Here is a 17,220-nt window from a genome sequence, read left to right as displayed (position 1 = left end):
TCACTTTGGCAGAAAGACCCCCCTCAAAGCCCTTGCTGACCGTTTTAGAGATGACAAAGGCTCAGAGCAACTTGACCCACCCTGTGCAGTCCTGTTAGAGTTTCCGGCTCCATGGAATTCCCCACGGGCGACCACCCCCATGGGCGGATTAAAGCTGCAGGAGGAGGCGTGGCCCACATAGCCTGGCCCTTCATCTCTGAAATGATGTAAATGGTAGCACTATTTTTAACTACTTGAGGAAACTCTGCACTGTTTTCCAGAGTGGCATGTGCTACCAACAGTGTAAGAGGGTTCCCCTTTCTCCACTCCAATATTTCATCTACTCCAACAGCAATCCTCTCCAACATTTGTTGTTCCCTGTCTTGTTAATTTTTGCTATTCTAACTAGTGGAAGGTGGTATCTCATTTTGGTTTTGATTTGTATTTCCCTGATGGCTAGCTAGGTTGAGTACTTTTTCATGTGTCGGTTAGCCATTTGTTTGTCTTCTCAGGAGAAGTGTCTGTTCATGTCTTCTGACCATTTTTTTACTTGATTATTTGTTTCTTGACTGTTGAGTTTGAGGAGTTCTTTATAGAACTTGGATACTAGCCCTTTATCTGTAATGTCATTTGCAAAAATCTTATCTCATTCTGTAGGTTGCGTCTTAGTTTTGTTGACTGTCTCCTTTGCTGTAAAGAAACTTTTTATCTTGATGAAGTCCCAAAAGGTCATTTTTGCTTTTGTTTCCCTTGCCTTTGGAGACGTATCTTGAAAGAGTTTGCTGTGGCTGATGTCAAAGAGGTTACCACCTATGTTCTCTTCCAGGATTTTGATGTATTCCTGTCTCACATTGAAGTCTTTCATCATTTTGAGTTTATCTTTGTGTGTGGTGTAAGAGAATGGTCGAGTTTCATTCTTCTATGTATGGCTGTCCAGATTTTCCCACACCATCTATTGAAGGGACTATCTTTTTTCCATTGGATAGTCTCTCCTGCTTTGTCAAATTTTAGTTGCCCACAGAGCTGAAGGTCCATTTCTGGGCTCTCTATTCTGTTCCATTGATCTATGTGTCTGTTTTTGTACAAGACAGTATGCACCATACTGTCTTGGTGATCACAGTTTTGAAATATAGCTTGAAGTCAGGCAACATGCTACCCCCAGCTTTGTTTTTCTTTTTCAACCTTCCCTTGGCAATTCAGGTTATTTTCTGGTTCCATATAAATTTTAGGATTGTTTGTTCCAGTTCCTTGAAAAATGCCAATGGTATCTTAATAGGGATGGCATTCAAAGTGTAGATTTCTCTGGGTAGGATAGAAATTTTAACAGTGTTTATTCTTCCAATCCATGAGCATGGAATGCTTTTCCATCTTTTTTCATCTTCCTCAATTTCTTTCAAATAGAGCTATGATATGACCCAGCAATTTCACTACTGGGTATTTACCCCAAAGATACAAATGTAGTGAAAAGAAGGGCCACATGCACCCCAATGTTCACAACAGCAATGTCCACAACAGCCAAACTGTGGAGGGTGCCGAGATGCCCTTCAACAGATGGATGGATAAAGATGTGGTCCATATATACAATGGAATATTCCTCAGCCATCAGAAAGGATGAATACCCACCATTTGCATCAACATGGATGGAACGGAAGGCAATTATGCTGAGTGAAATAGGTCAAGCAGAGAAAGACAATTATCATATGGTTTCACTTATATGTGGAACATAAGGAATAGCATGGAGGACCTTAGGGGAAGGAAGGGAAAACTGAAGGGGGGGAAATCGGTGGTGGGGGAGATGAACCATGAGAGACTATGGACTCCAGGAAACAAACTGAGGGTTTCAGAGGGTAGGGGAGTGGGGGGATAGCTAACTGGGTGATCAGTATTAAGAAGGGCACGTGTTGTAATGAGCACTGGGTATTATATGCAGATAATCATTGAACAGTACATCAAAAGCTAATGATGTGCTGTATGGTGACTAACATAACATAATTTAAAAAAAAAAAAGAGAAATTATGTAAATGACAACTCGTGTCTCAAGCCAGCCCACCAACCCCATGTAAAGCGTCATGCTTCAGAAGGTCCTTCCTGACTAGAAGTCAGTGAAGCAGGACATCTTTAAAATAACTTCAAAACACTGCATCAGTAATATCATAGAACTTAAGCATTGGGAGCAATGGCTCCAACAGAGAGGAAGCTGGGGGAGGTGAGAGAGTTGGAGGCAGGGCTCTAGGGGCTGAAGGTAAGACGGCATGGTAGTCTCTGGAGTGTGATTCTCCACTCATTCTCCACTCATTCTAACAGTGAAGAGCACTGTTAAAGGCAGGAACAGGGGCTTCTGAGAACCAGAGGGACAAGCTGAGAGGCAAACAAGGCCTCCTACTTGGGAGCAACAGTCCAGCCACCTGCTTCTTTAATCTGGGACCCAAGGACAGCACCCAGCTGCCCCTTCTCCTTCTACCACCTCTTCTTGTTCCAGTACGCACAACCTTGCTCTGTGGTACTTGCCCAGGGGATCTGGGCTCCTGACCTCTTCCCACATCCTACCAGGCACGAAGCAGCCACGTGGCCCCCTCTGTAGTTTTTCTAAGGGATTTTACTGCCAGGGATAAGGGAAACAAACAGGGTATGGGGCTCCCTGCCAGATCAGCTATACCCTTCCTCTCTATCCTCATCTCCCACTTCTCCATTTCAACCCCATGGGAAGAAGGAAAGGCTTTAAGAGTGGTCAGGGTACATACTGGGACCTATCCACAGAGCAGGAGAAAACCAGCCCGAGGCTCACTTCCGATTCCATCTCAGGGCTAGGGGAGGGGCTCTGTGAGTGGAGAGGACTTGGGATGAGGCTGAGCTCACTACTGATGACATCTGCCCTGGGGATGGGGGAGGGGTGGAAGGGCAGCAGGAACAGGAGTGGGGAGAAACTCCCAAGAGAGGAGGTTCCCTCCTCCTGACTTCTCTGTTCCTCTTCTGCTTACTTCTAAGCTATTCCTGCCAAAGCCACTCTAAGATAACCCTAGGGCCAAAAAAGAGAAGGGGAGGCAGCGTCCCAGACAGAGAAACCATCCCTGAAGATCACTCTTACATGAAGAATATAGATAAGTTACAATGAATTTGTGTATGTGTGTGCATACTATTTATACACTTTGTTGATATATTAAAACTGTAGATTATTATTGAGTTTAGCTGATATAATCTACTCACATATATTACATAAAAAATAGAATTCTAGAAATTAAAAACTGACTTACAAAAATGTTTGAGGAAGGTAAAATACTTTATAATATATCATGTTCTGTATTTATCCCCACTTTAACCTTCACAGATTGGTCTACAAATGGTTTCTTCTAATCTACAAACTCAGCTATGCATTTGGTGTTGTGGGTTATTTGGCTATCATGTTTACAATGTGTGGATTCAATTTACTTTTCAGGTAAGTATCTCCAATTAAGACCTTAGTACCTAATGATTAAGATTCATTAAATTAGGAGCTAATTAAATTAGGGGCCAATTGTTCATTTCTTAAAGAAATATTTCCCTTAAAAATGGGGTGGGGGTAAGGTGCCTGGGTGGTTAAACAGCTGCCTTCAGCTCAGTTCATGATCTCAGGGTCCTGGGCTCACTGCTTGAATTCTGGCTCCCTGCTGAGCAGGGAGCCTGCTTCTCCCTCTGCCTCTGCCTCTCCCCTGCTTGTGTGCCCTTTCTTTCTCTAATACACAAAATCTTTTTTTAAAAAATGAGGTGGGGTTATCCTAGAGAATCCTATTATTTTTTTTTAAAGATTTTTATTTATTTTACAGAGATCACAAGTAGGCAGAGAGGCAGGCAGAGAGAGGGGGAAGCAGGCTCCTTGCCGAGCAGAGAGCCCGATGCGGGGCTCGATCCCAGCACCCTGAGATCATGACCTGAGCCGAAGGCAGAGGCTTAACCACTGAGCCACCCAGGTGCCCCCAGAATCCTATTATATTTGAAATGTGATCCAACTTGCACAGTTTCGTTTTGGGTTTTTTTTCTAATACATGGCAACAGTGGCACAGTACCAAAGGGTCTCAAAATTGGAGCTTGATCCCTGGGACCAATTGTCATGTTAGGCAAATCATTTCTTCTATATCCCCATTTTTTCAAATGCAAAGTGGGGATAATCCTATCTATCTGGAGTATCCGTTAAGTAAAGTATTTGAAAGCAGAGATTCCCAAGCCTGAGGAACTTATAAAAAGCACTGCTGGGCTGATCCACCCCAGGCCACATACGTTACAGCTCCTGATCCCCAGAGTCTTAAACCTCCCCCCAGGTGACACTAATCTATATTTCAGGCTGAGAACCACAGCTCAGTTAAAGAGGTTCTTTATGTTAGCCGCCCCCTGGAATCACCTGGGGTCTGGAGAGGTTCCAAAAATATTGCTGCACAGGCCCCACCCCCAGAGAGTCAGATGTCATTGGCCTGGGGGGCCCAGATGCAGGGGGCAGTTTTACAAGCCGCCCAGGCCTTTCTCTGCATAGCCCAGCCTGAGAACCACTCATTAGAAGTACCTTCTCAAGAATTACTTTGTCCACTTGCCACTGAGTAATAAAATCCAAGGGGAATTTAGAGAATTTAAAATTCTGAAAGAAGAGAAAAAAGAAAAGAAAAGAAAAGAAAAGAAAGGAAGAAAGAAAGAAAAGGGAGGGAAGGAAGGAAGGAAGGAAAGAAGGAAATTTAAAAAATCAATTTAAAAAAAAAAAGCTCCCAAATTTCTGTTAGATACTCTGGCAAGAAGTGTCTTCTAAGCTGGAGCCCTTCCCAAGCCCCCCGAATGCCACGTTCTTATTTGGGTACACTGTTGTTTTCAACAGAATCAAGGCCAGAGATTCCATGGATTTTGGTATCGTATCCTTGTTCTATGGCCTCTACTATGGTGTGATGGGGAGAGACTTTGCAGAGATCTGTTCAGATTACATGGCTTCTACAATAGGGGTAAGTGTTGCTTTCATTCTCTGAAACCACTTGAAGAAATGGTCTCATCTTACACATCTGCATCTGTTTTCAGAAATATGTTGGTCTTTTTTTGGTTCTCCCAGGCCAAGTGCTCCCTGAATCTCCTTGCATCAAAAATTATCTTTGCTAATTGATTAGAAAATATACTTCTTACTTATATAAAGTGGTTGGAAGTAAGGCATCTCATTTATTTATTTATTTATTTATTTATGTTTATGTCATCTCTGCACCCAGCGTGGGCTCAGACTCACAACCCTGGATCAAGAGTCGCCTGCTGTATAGACTGGGCCAGTCAGGCACCCCCAAAGGCCTCTTTTTAAATAAAATAATTATTTGGAAGCAACAATAAGTAGCATACTCCAACTGAAAGGATTAATAGGGATGCCTGGGCGGCTCCTTTGGGTAAGCATCCGACTCTTGATTTCAGCTCAGGTCATGATCTCAGAGTTATGAAATCAAGTCCCACACTGGACTCTTTGCTGGCCTTGGAGCCCACTTAAGATTCTCTATCTCCATCTCCCTCTGCCCCTCCCCCATCTCTCTAAAAAAAAGAAAAGGATTAGTAAAAATTCAATAATAACAAAAATCTTTCCATCTGCCTAACACAGAAAGTCATATCTGATGCACGTAAAGTACTTTGGAATCCATCAGTGCCTCAGGGTTACTCCTTATAAAGATCAGTTTTTACACAGCATTAGAAGAAGTAGAAGATACAAAAACTGAGCTAAATGTATCCTGACTGCATGTTGTTCTCTAGAATTAAAAATATATATATTCCTAATAGCTTTTTTTAAAACTCCAAATAGACATACTTTCTGGTTAGATGGATTTCAGATTCAAATGTTAGGAGCATTCATCTATGTCTGAGACGTGCATATCTCTTAAAAACTTACAGAGGCTCCAGGTATGACCCAGTGGTTTCAAGAATTCCTGTCTCTGTCCTCTACCGTTCTCTTGGTACACACCAGATATGAAGTGGAAAAGCTAGTGAGAGTGGCAAGGGAAGAGTGTAATTCAGGACCATTCTTCTCTCTCTCCATTTATGCGGCAGGACCAAGTAGACATGACCTTGACTTCATCCCCATCCCATCTGCCCTTCTCCATTTCTGTATATTCTTTTCCTATAGCCTGGAATCCACTTCTGTGGTATAATGCTAGAACAAGATACCTTTGGGAATTTCTCTACCAAGCATCATCTATGGGACAACTGCCTTTTTTCTAATGTTTATGGTGAGCACAGAAGGGAACACTTCCACTCCTACTTCCTCTAGCAAAGGCCAGAAGCCGTATTCCCTAAAAATTTCCCAAAGTCTCTTGTGCTTGTCTGTGGACAGGAGACAAGGAGAAGAATTGTATGTTCTCTGTCCTCCAGTGGACCAGGAAGAAGAGATTCAACCTCATAAGACAAGTTTTTAAGCTCCAGCTTTCTAGAGACTTCTCACCTGATCCCACCTCAGAAGTCTTCAACTTTTTATCATCCTCTGTCATCTTAACTCCATCTACCAAATATATAAAACCCACTGCTTCAAGCTATCTCTTGGCACAGCCAACATTGACTTGAACTGATGAGGTGTGTGTGTGTGTGTGTGTGTGTGTGTGTACGTGCACGTGCATGCATGCGTGTACATATGCTTATGACAGAGATAGGGAGGAGGGAAAGGAGGAGCAATTTCCATTCTCACACCAGTGCCTAAGCCCCTCAGCCGACTAATTAAGTCAGAATCTCTGGGAGCGGAGCCAATGCATCTGCTTCGTTTTAAAAGCTGCTCAGGAAAAGGAATGAGCTATTAAGCCATGTAAGAACATGGATGAATTGCAAATACATATTGCTAAGTGAAAGGAGGCAATGAGAAAAGGCTACATATTATATGATTCCATTTATATGACATTTTGGAAAGGGCACAACTATGGAGATGGTAAACAGATCAGTGGTTGCCAGTGGTTTAGGGGGGAACAGGGTTGAATAGGTGAAGTACAGGGAATTTTTGAGGGCAGTGAAATTCTGTACGACTGTAATGGTAAATACATGACACTGTACATTTATAAAAATCAATAGTGCTTTGTAGCAGAAAGGGTGAAACAATGTATACAAATCTAGAAAATCATTTAGGATGGGAGAGAATGCCAGGAGAGAGTGTAGACTGTGACAAAAGAATCTAACTGTATTACAAATATATGAGATAACCACAATGCAGGGAGTAGGAGAAGAAAGTGCTGACTTAAATACCTTTGAAATGAGTAGAGATCAAAGATTAAAAGCAAAGGAACCAAACATAAGTGCTGTACTCTAGTTCATAAAGTGGTTTCCCTCGAGGCTATGGGTTAACAATTCTGATACTGCTATCCATGTATTCCAGAACTGAACAACTAAGCACATGGAGGACCCATGGTGGGAGCTATGTCTCTCACTCTCACTTGGAAGTAAGGCATCTCATCTATTTATTTATTTATTTATTTATTTATTTATGTTTATGTCATCTCTGCATCTAGCGTGGGGCTCAGACTCACAACCCTGAGATCAAGAGTCGCCTGCTGTACAGACTGGGCCAGTCAGGCACCCCCAAAGGCCTCTTTTTAAATAAAATAATTATTTGGAAGCAACAATAAGTAGCATACTCCAGGGGTTACAAACAGGGGCTCCTGGGTGGCTCAGTGGGTTAAAGCCTCTGCCTTCAGCTCAGGTCATGATCCCAGGGTCCTGGGATGGAGCACATTGGGCTCTCTGCTTGGCAGGGAGCCTGCTTCCTCCTCTCTCTCTCTGCCTGCCTCTCTGCCTTCTTGTGATTTCTGTCAAATAAATGAATAAAATCTTAAAAATATGTATATAGATGGATACATACAGGGCTATCTATTGCTATGTTAAACACCATGGGTTAGTATATACAGATACATTTCCTGGCTCTGTTAGCTAAGAAGCACTAGAAGCAATGACACCCTAGTAACAAGGAGCACACCTCGTGCCCAGATCTTTTCTTTTTTTCTTTTCTGTTTTGAAGAATTATATTTATTTATTTGAGAGAGAAAGAGAGATAAGCAAGAAAGAGAACATGAACGGGAGGGCAGCAGGCAGAGGGAGAAGCAGGGTCCCCACTGAGCAGGAAGCCCAATGTGGGACTCAATCCCAGGACCCCGGGATCATGACCTAAGCCGAAGGCAGGTGCTCAACTGACTGAGCCACCCAGGTGCCCCGAGCCCAGATCTTTTCTAATACCATTCTACAACAAAAGGAACCAGGGCTCCTTGAAGAAATGGTTGATTCTAGGTCTTGGTAGGGAACATACAAATGAGCCTGGAGTATATTGTACTGCCAGAAATTAAGCAAGGACTCAAAAAACCAACCAAACAAAAAAATACCACAATGGTAAGGGTTAGCAAGAGAGATACAGAAGCCAACTGAAAAAGCTGCCAATGGCCAAAGCTGGAATAATCTGTGCAACAAAATAGCAGCAATAGAAGTAGTAGCAGGAGCATTGGGTTATAACCCAATTCTAAAATAAATATCACGAGTCCGTATTGATATGAATAAATGAGTGGAGGAGAACAGACAAATCTCTTATGCCGAAGAACTCCACATAATTTATGTAGGTACTCCAACCTTAAGAAGGCTGTATGGTCAAGTTTCTTGTGTCAGCTTGGGTAGGCTAGGGTGCTCAATTGTTTGACTGAACACCCAAACACTAGTCTAGATACACACACGCCCCCTATTGTTTCCTTTTCTCTGGAGAAACCTCACTGACTGAGCACAACACCCTTCTCCTTACAAATGGGCTGCTCAGAGTGATTTTCCTCCAAAGAGTACAGAATAGGAAGGAATAAAAGAAAGAGTAGCTTTATAAGGGAAAACCGTCACAAACACTGTCACAAGCCTGGTGATCAAGGTTAACAGCAATAGCGGTAAGTCCTGTTGAAAGCATGTACACGCCCTATGGTGTGATAAGAATGTCACCTCTCTTATCTACCTCTCTAAACCGCATAACATCAGTGTCTTCAAGAGAAAGACACCAGCTAAATTCCATTTGAGGGACATTCCACACAATACTTGCCAAACTTTAAAAGTCATTGAAAAAAAAAAATCGAAGTCTGAGAAACCACCATAACCAAGAGGAGCCTAAGTGGTATCCTGGATGAGATTCTGGAATAGAATAAGGATATCAGATTAGAAGGGAAAAAAAAAAAAAACAAAAAACAGGGGCACCTGGGTGGCTCAGTTGTTAAACATCTGCCTTCAGCTCAGGTCCTGATCCCCGGGGTCCCGGGATCGAGCCCTGCATCGGACTCCCTGCTCAGTGAGAAGTCTGCTTCTTCTTCTCCCACTCTCCCTGCTTGTGTTCCCTCTCTCTGTGTGTCTCTGACAAATAAATAAAATCTTAAAAAAACAAAAACACAAAACCCAAGTAATCTGAATAAAATATGTATAAAGTATGTACTTTATTTCACAGTAAGTGTCAATATATTGGTTCATTGAGTGATAGGTACCATACTAATGTAAGATGTTAAAAATAGGGGACATGAGGGGCGCCTGGGTGGCTCAGTGGGTTAAGCCGCTGCCTTCGGCTCAGGTCATGATCTCGGGGTCCTGGGATCGAGCCCCGCATCGGGCTCTCTGCTCAGCAGGGAGCCTGCTTCCTCCTCTCTCTCTCTGCCTGCCTCTCTGCCTGCTTGTGATCTCTCTCTGTCAAATAAATAAATAAAAATCTTTAAAAAAAAAATAGGGGACATGATATATGGGGGCTTGCACTATTGTCACATCTTTTTAAGTTTAAAACAATTATTAAATGAATATTTATTTTCTAAAAAGAGCTTCTTAGGGATTCTGAGGGGCACCTGGGTGGCTCAGTCAGTTAAGCATCCACCTTTGGCTCAGTCCATGATCTCGGGGTCTTGGGATCGAGCCCCACATCAGGCTCCTTGCTCAGCAGAGAAGTGTTTCTCCCTCTCCTTCTCCCCATCTCCCTGCTTGTGCTCTCTCTCTCAAATAAATAAATAATCTTAAAAAACAAGCTTCTTAGGGACTCTAATACACTGCCAATATTGGAATCAGTCTTCATCTGTAGTACTAAAAGATGCCGGAATCCCGAGTTAGAATTCTAAAAACATTGCACCCAATGGGATTAATCCATGTGTTCCTTCTCGTCACATGGGAATTAAGAAATATAGCAACGCCTCAGTTTACTCCAGACCTGTGAATCAATCTCCAGAATAAGAGAAAGGGTCAGCATCTGGGTAACCTTAAAAAGCTTCCTTAAAAAGCTATGAACTATAGCCCTGGATAAGAGACCTTTCCCCTTGAAGGATTCACCTTGAGGAAATTAAATTGAAGGTTATAGTTAGCCGTGTGCTTTGGGTCCATGTGGGGTTCAGTGGGCTCTTGCCTGAAGACCTCAGCCCCACTGAAGCATTCCTGTGGGGAAGAGTGCTCTTAAACCAAGGAAGAAGCAGTAAGGACTCTGGGTTGCTGTGTTCAGGGAATGAATGGCACTTGCCCTCCTTTCCAACAGTGCTCTGTGCATCTCCCCCAACAGTTCTACAGCGTCAGTGGGATGCCCACAAGGAGCTTGTCAGACAATATCTGCGCCGTCTGTGGCCAGAAGATCATTGTGGAGCTTGATGAAGAAGGGCTCATTGAAAACACCTACCAGCTCTCCTGCAATCATGTGTATCCTTTTCACGTGGCTTCATCCACATGGATGGATGAAACCACGTGGGCTTCATCAAGCCAGTGATGGAAGGCAACTTTCATATACTCGGTGTGGGTCATGGTAGATGGCCAGTCAGGGAGCACTGTCACCTCCTTTCCTCCTCCTTGTTCCCTTCTCCTCCCCCTCATTCCCTCCTCCTCCCCCTCTCACCATCTCCTCTGCCTCCCTTAGCTAGCTCCCATCCCCCAAACCCCAGGCCTTGATCCTCCTCGGCCATCTCTCTCTGTTCTGATAATCCCTGCTGAATAATTTACTCTTTTGCTCGTAATTTCCTTTTTAAAACTGAATCGTAATGCCACACAGACGGAAAAGCTGCAGTATGTGCCTAAGGCGCTGGCTGGGAAAGTTGGCAAAGCTTTAAGTGAACAGATAGCCAAGAACGACCAGGGAGAGAAGGGTCTGGGTGTGAGAAAAAGTGGAGTTTCGGGTGCAGGGAGGAGCTCAGGACTAAAGCAGGTGGAGCCTGGGTCTGAATCTCACGGGACTGAGCACAACACAGTGGGCTCTGCCTAGGAATAATCCCGGGAAACTGCTTGTGTCAGCAGTGGGTGTGGAGGCAGCCCAGTATTAGGTTTGGTCTTGAAAATAGGACAACGCCATGGGTAGCAAGACACCTTCGATTATAGAAGGAGAGACCAGAGCTTGAGCACCCAGTTCTTGAACCATTGGGGTTCTCTACCTGGGAGTTCTGCCCCAAATAGCTGATGGATCTTTAGGTGTTAGGACATGCCTGGGCCTGGAAACCAGCATTCTTTGGGAATTCCAGTCACTGTGGAGGAAGACCTCAATATGCAGAAAGATACTGGGATCAAGAGCCCCAAGCAAAGCAGCCCATGCTGTCCCAGTAGAGAACTCTGAAGACCAAAGTTGTGTTTGGGTTGGCGGACGATCGGTATTTTAACTCTTTTCTAAATACAAGGGGAAAGAAGGTATCATTTATCTTTATTCTATAGCACAACATCAACTTGATAATATTGCTCTACATTCAGTTCAAAGCTCTGGCATGATGAGGTGGTTAAACCATCGGTCTTTTGCCTTTGAAGCCCACCTAACTTAGTAATACCCTAGAGGCGCAGTGCCTATGATTCAGTTCTATTTAATCTGGACAGATTCCATTTATTCAATCCTGAGAGTTAAAAAAAATGGACTAACTTCACCTGAAATGTAATAGGACCCCTTACTCCAACCTTTAAGCCTTACTATTTTAAGATAAGAGACACAAAGATTTCCCATATGGAATTCTATGGTAGCTTTTCAGGGTGATACCTTTCCTAAAAAAAGGATCCATCTTTGGAAGAAATTTTCCCAATCTGGCCCTGGTTTTGAATGTGATTTACTTTTCAAATGTTGGACCAGAGCCCCTTCTACCATTTGCAAGTGGAAATATTTTCTCTCTCCACCTTTAAAAGTGCTTAGGGATTGTTGTACATGTGTGCGTATGTAATCTAAAATGTAGTCACCCTTAAATTTGCTTTGCAGCGAGTATTACTATTGGCCCACTTTAGCATGAGTCATATGAGCAAGAAGTGGGCAAACATGACTCACATGAACAAGGTGGGGCAGGGGAAGCAATTCTGCTAGCTTGGAGACTTTTCAGTAATGGAATTTTGAAGATGAGGCAGAGAATATTAAGGAGGAGGTAGCCATTTCAACGCTGTCTTCATGACCCCTGACCTTTGTACCTATCTAGAAGATGGGGCCTTACTCCAGTGCTTTGAATAAAGGGCTATAAGGGCTTTGGGTTTAAAATTTTTGTTACAATACACCACTTTATGTTAATCCAAGCCTATTGCAAAAATGACCCAATTCCAAGAACATAAATAGTGGAAATTCTTAGTTGCATACAGATCTATACTGAGGAGTTTTACACATGGCCTCAACTTGTCTATACTTCACTGCTCTCCATTTTTTAGGGAGGAGACTTCCACATCATTGCTGTTCACATGGGTGACAGCAGGCTAGTCAGAAAATCATGGGATCTGGTTCCAGAAAGCCACGTTGGGATCAACAGCTATAGAAATAAGCCTCTAGGATGGATCTCATAACTGTTCGTCACTTTGCTCAGATCTACAATGTTGTGGAACCCAAGAGAATATATTTGCAAAAGTAATTGGTTTTGAGTGATTCATTCAAATATTTATTTCATCATTAGGCCCTTAGGCACTGCTTAAGGTACTGAAGACAGAGAATGAGACATGGTCCCACAGCTAGCAGGTGGGCCAGGAGAGACCTGCATGCGCACAGAATGTCATGACACAATGTGATATGAACTCTGACAAGAGCATTCCCCTGATGCGGTGGGAGAACATCAGATGCGCTGTCAACTTTAGGGGCAAAGGGTCAAACTCTCCAGACAAAGAGATATGTACTAATGAATCTGTCAATGCCTGGAGTTTCAGAATTTTATTAGGTTTATAGTCTATTAAAAATAAGTGTCTCCTTATCAGTAATAAAAAACTTGAGATAGGAGATATGAGGCTAATAGAAATATCCATAAGTTGGTGGTTTATGACTACAAATAACTGAAGCTTGTCTAAGTGTCTAAGACTAGTCTGATTACATAGTAGGTCATGAGTAATGCACAGAAAGTGGAATAGGGAAATACTAAGGGGAATGCATGAGAAGCGCACAATCAGCAAGGCAGAGAATTGCCCTGATACGTTTACATAAGATATGCACATAAATTTACATAAAATTACTATAAAAAAGCACTTTCGTATTTACATAAAATACATAAAATATTACTGCAAAAAAGAATTTTCATATTCTTTATCTACTTTAAATCTTGGGAGGATCGAGTGAAGCAAGAAGAAAAAATAAAGCCAAGGAGCTGTGGAAACTCCTCAGTGTCCTAGAGCTATGGCAGCTCTGACTGCCAGCTCCCAGTCCTTGGGGGTTCCATTGCCCTGTACAAGCTTCCTTAGATGGTGATGTGTACAGTCAGGTCATGACTGACATCCATTCTCACCCTCTACTTCCTCCCTGCAGATGGGGTCATTTCCATTATGTCATCATGAAGCAGACCTTGCCCTTCAATATCTAGAAACTTCCTTAACAAGATGCCTAAGCTTTCACGAATTCTGCATCCGAGGCTGGTGTATAGTTGGTAAAAAGCAGACTTGCCCTTACTGCAAAGAGAAGGTTGATTTGAAGAGGATGATCAGTAACCCGTATCCTTTCTCTAAAAAGTTGTCAAGTGTTATCTTAAATGTTTCTGGTAATGCAGACTTCAACCTGAATTTTCATTTTCTTCATTACAGTTTTAGCAGAAAAATTTGTTTTCCTTAGCCAATTATTTCAAAACGACCCCATGGTCTCTTTTCTACCCTGGGCCCATGTTACGACTCTGGCTAGGAACTTAAATGCCAAAAAACAAACATTCTACTCTTCATATTCCACTATAAGCGCTTTAGTGGAAATGTGATGGGATATTGCCAGAGTTAGGTAAATATGGAAGGATTAGAGAGGTGATAAATATATAAATCGATGATGGTTGGATGGATGGATGGATGGGTGGATGCATGGGTAGCTAGGCAGATAGATGGATGACGGATGGGGTGAGTGGGTGGGTAGACAAACATATAGACTGGAATAGAAGTGAAATTTTTAAAAGATTTTATTTACTTATTCATTTGAGAGAGAGAGAGAGAGAGCACAGGGTGGGGAGATTTTGAGGGGGAGGAGCAGGGAAGAGAGGGAGAAGCAGGGAAGAGAGAGAGAAGCAGACTCCCCACTGAGCAGGGAGCTCCAGGTGGGGTTCAACCCCAGGACCCCTGGGTCATGACCTGCACCAAAGGCAGATGCATAATCACCTGAGCCACCCAGGTGCCCCTAGAATAGAAAGTTTAAAAGCCCCAAATGTGAACTAGAATATAAAAAATAAATTTTAAGTTGTACTAAATTTTATTATTTCCAGAGAGAAATTTTTTTACCCCCTGTATTTTGGCCTTTAAATTCCTTGCCATGTCTCATCTTGTCTTGGGCTTAACCCTAGGGATAATAATACTGAAAGAAAATGAGGACCTACAGACAGCTTATGGCAACAATCAGGATATTTATAGATACCAATGTTCTCCAACTGAGACCACGGGGAGCCTCAATGGCTCCATCCAGAGCTGATTACAAAGACTTAGTCCTCAACCCCACTGGCCCAAGATCATAATCTTTCTCTTCCAGGGGCGGGGGTGGTGGTAGTAAATGGGATTAAAACATATCCTGACCTTAAGCAGAAAACACTGAGAGGTTGGCATCAACCTACCAAGTACTCTCTCTTCTCCTAAGGGACAGCCAGCCTTTCTATACATCCTGTGTACCGGTTAGCCACATTTTACCATGCTAAAGGAGTTCCCTCCCTTGTTTCCCATTCCCCTACTCTTCACCAGCCCTAAATATTCAGATGTAACAATGGCTGTTGGCAGCAATGCTCCCATCCCTGAGAATGGCAGACCAAGGAAAGAGTTGCCATTAGGGCAGGAGAGGCAGCAACACCATGGGTGTCTTAGGTCCTGGGCAGCAGAGAGCACCTCTGTGGGCCCCCAGCTCCATCTACAGGCCTGAGCTTTCTCAGGAAGTCAGTGCAATTCAAGCACAACCACACTCATGGCCTGTGATGCTTCTCCTTCCTTCTCATGCACCCTCCCTGAAGTTCCCTTCTAATAGGGGGATACCGCGTCCAGAACCACTTTTGGTTAATCCCTTATGAAACAAAACTATATGTCTTTGTTATAAAATTGGTGATAATATCATCCTAAATGTCACCTTAAACGATCACGTAAATAACAAAGGACAACAGGTTACTCTATATTGTCTTGAGAGCATAAGCTTTTGAATAATACATGTATTCTTTTTACTGAGACTCAGTAAAAAAAGAAAAAAAAGCTATTTGGGGAATATTTGTCTTTATGGGCACAACATTGCTATCAGAGATATTATGTATTAATGATATCCCCTTAGCAGAATTTATCAAAGGAATCTGGGAAAAGTCTATCTGATCTGTGATGTTTTTCTTTGGAATACCCAATGCATTCCCTCTGATGAGCCAATTACAGCAAAGCCCAAGGCTGTCTTGGCTCACTTACAAATGCTTCCATGATCCTTGTTTTCCAGGGTAGTCATTTCCCTTTCCTGCTCTCTTTTAGTAGTGACCCTTGCCTTTAGTTCTTGTTTCAGAGTCTGGGATTTTATTGTAAGCCATTTTTATTTGTTTTTGGAAATTCGGTGTCACGTAAATAACAATGATGACCAAATGTTGTAAAAATCACGGAAGGGGCTTTTCAGTGGGCACATAGAATTAACAAGAAAGGAGATACCCACTCGCTGCATTGCTTATTATATTTGCAAATGAGACTTATGAATATTTCTGCTACCTGACTGCCCAGAGAGCAACCTCCTTAACTGAGAATTAGCTGGGAGCGCACACACTTTCTCTATGGACAAATCCTTGACTGGCTTCGTTATTTGGTGGCCTGGCAACCCGTGGTGATTGGAATAGTTCAAGGCATTAATTACTCCCTAGGACTGGAATAGTATACTATTCCTACTCCAGAAACAGCTTGCAGCATGTTGAAATATTCTTAAATCCTTGATCCTATCTTTATTATTGATACTTCTTTTTCAATTTCAGAGATGAGCCCAAGAGTTTAGAGAAATGAATAAAAGGGACCTCCAAAAGGCAATCTGTCTATGTGGAAAGAATTTAAAAGAGAAGCTGAATGTCAAAAGTTCAGAGGAAAACAGAAGTAAAGCCAATGAATCAATAAAGTAGTCATCAGTAAAAGTTTATTGTGCACACAGCAAAAAGATCGTTTGCAGACCATCTGAGGGCACTCAGACCAAAACACAGAACGAAGCTCGGGGGTATATGTGAGGCAACAGCTTACATAGTGCGGAGACAGGGACTGTGTATTCTTCACAGAGATTGGTTAAAATACTTGAATTTTCTTAAACGAAAGGGACGTGGTTAGTGATGACCTCATATCAATTTTAGGAAAACAATTTAAGTTTTGCTTATGATCTTCAGAGGCCTAAGCAAAGAAGTACCCAGGTCAGTTAGCCTCACTTGTCTTGCAAGATAAGCTACATCAAGCTTTGCTTGTAAGACTAAACTGGTTCTGGGGTACCTATGTTGCTCCGTCAGCTTAGCATCTGCCTTTGGACTCATGGTCTTAGGATCCTAGGATCAAGCCCCGAGTTGGACTCCTCACTCTGGGAGTCAGTCTGCTTCTCCCTCTGCCTCTCCCCACTGGCTTGTGCTCTATCTCGCTCACTCTCTCTCTCTCAAATGAGTAAGTAAAACTGTAAAACAACAACAACAAAAACAAAACAAAACAAAACAAAAAAACTGGTTTTGTCTGCTCAGGGAATTTCAAGTCTGGTCTCTGTTTGTGTTTGATTTTAATATGAACAACAACATAAACAAATACAGCCTACTTTGCATCTTTCCCACCGTGATCATTTTCTAATCCATGCAACACATTTGTTACAACCCATCCTGGACAGCCAATCTCTAATTTGGCTGATAACGTATTTTTTTTTTTTAAGATTTTATTTATTTGACAGAGATCACA

General features: G+C 42.6%; 1 protein-coding gene across 1 annotated transcript in view; it reads left to right on the top strand.

The window, feature by feature from the left end:
• Positions 1-16,359, top strand: part of LOC111157537 (ring finger protein 175) — a 42,699-nt gene extending 26,340 nt beyond the window's left edge. The window contains exons 5-9 of the mRNA XM_022519039.1: positions 3,305-3,412; positions 4,814-4,934; positions 10,478-10,611; positions 13,723-13,824; positions 16,060-16,359. Of these exons, the coding sequence (XP_022374747.1) occupies positions 3,305-3,412; positions 4,814-4,934; positions 10,478-10,611; positions 13,723-13,824; positions 16,060-16,180 (586 nt within the window). The 3' untranslated portion in view covers positions 16,181-16,359. The remainder of the gene's footprint in view (positions 1-3,304; positions 3,413-4,813; positions 4,935-10,477; positions 10,612-13,722; positions 13,825-16,059) is intronic.
• The last annotated feature ends 861 nt before the right edge of the window (positions 16,360-17,220 follow it).

The sequence above is a fragment of the Enhydra lutris genome, unplaced genomic scaffold, assembly GCF_002288905.1.
Source record: "Enhydra lutris kenyoni isolate GAN:26980312 unplaced genomic scaffold, ASM228890v2 scaffoldscaffold3, whole genome shotgun sequence".
NCBI classification, from domain to species: domain Eukaryota; kingdom Metazoa; phylum Chordata; class Mammalia; order Carnivora; family Mustelidae; genus Enhydra; species Enhydra lutris.
This window is presented reverse-complemented; position numbering and strand designations above follow the sequence as displayed.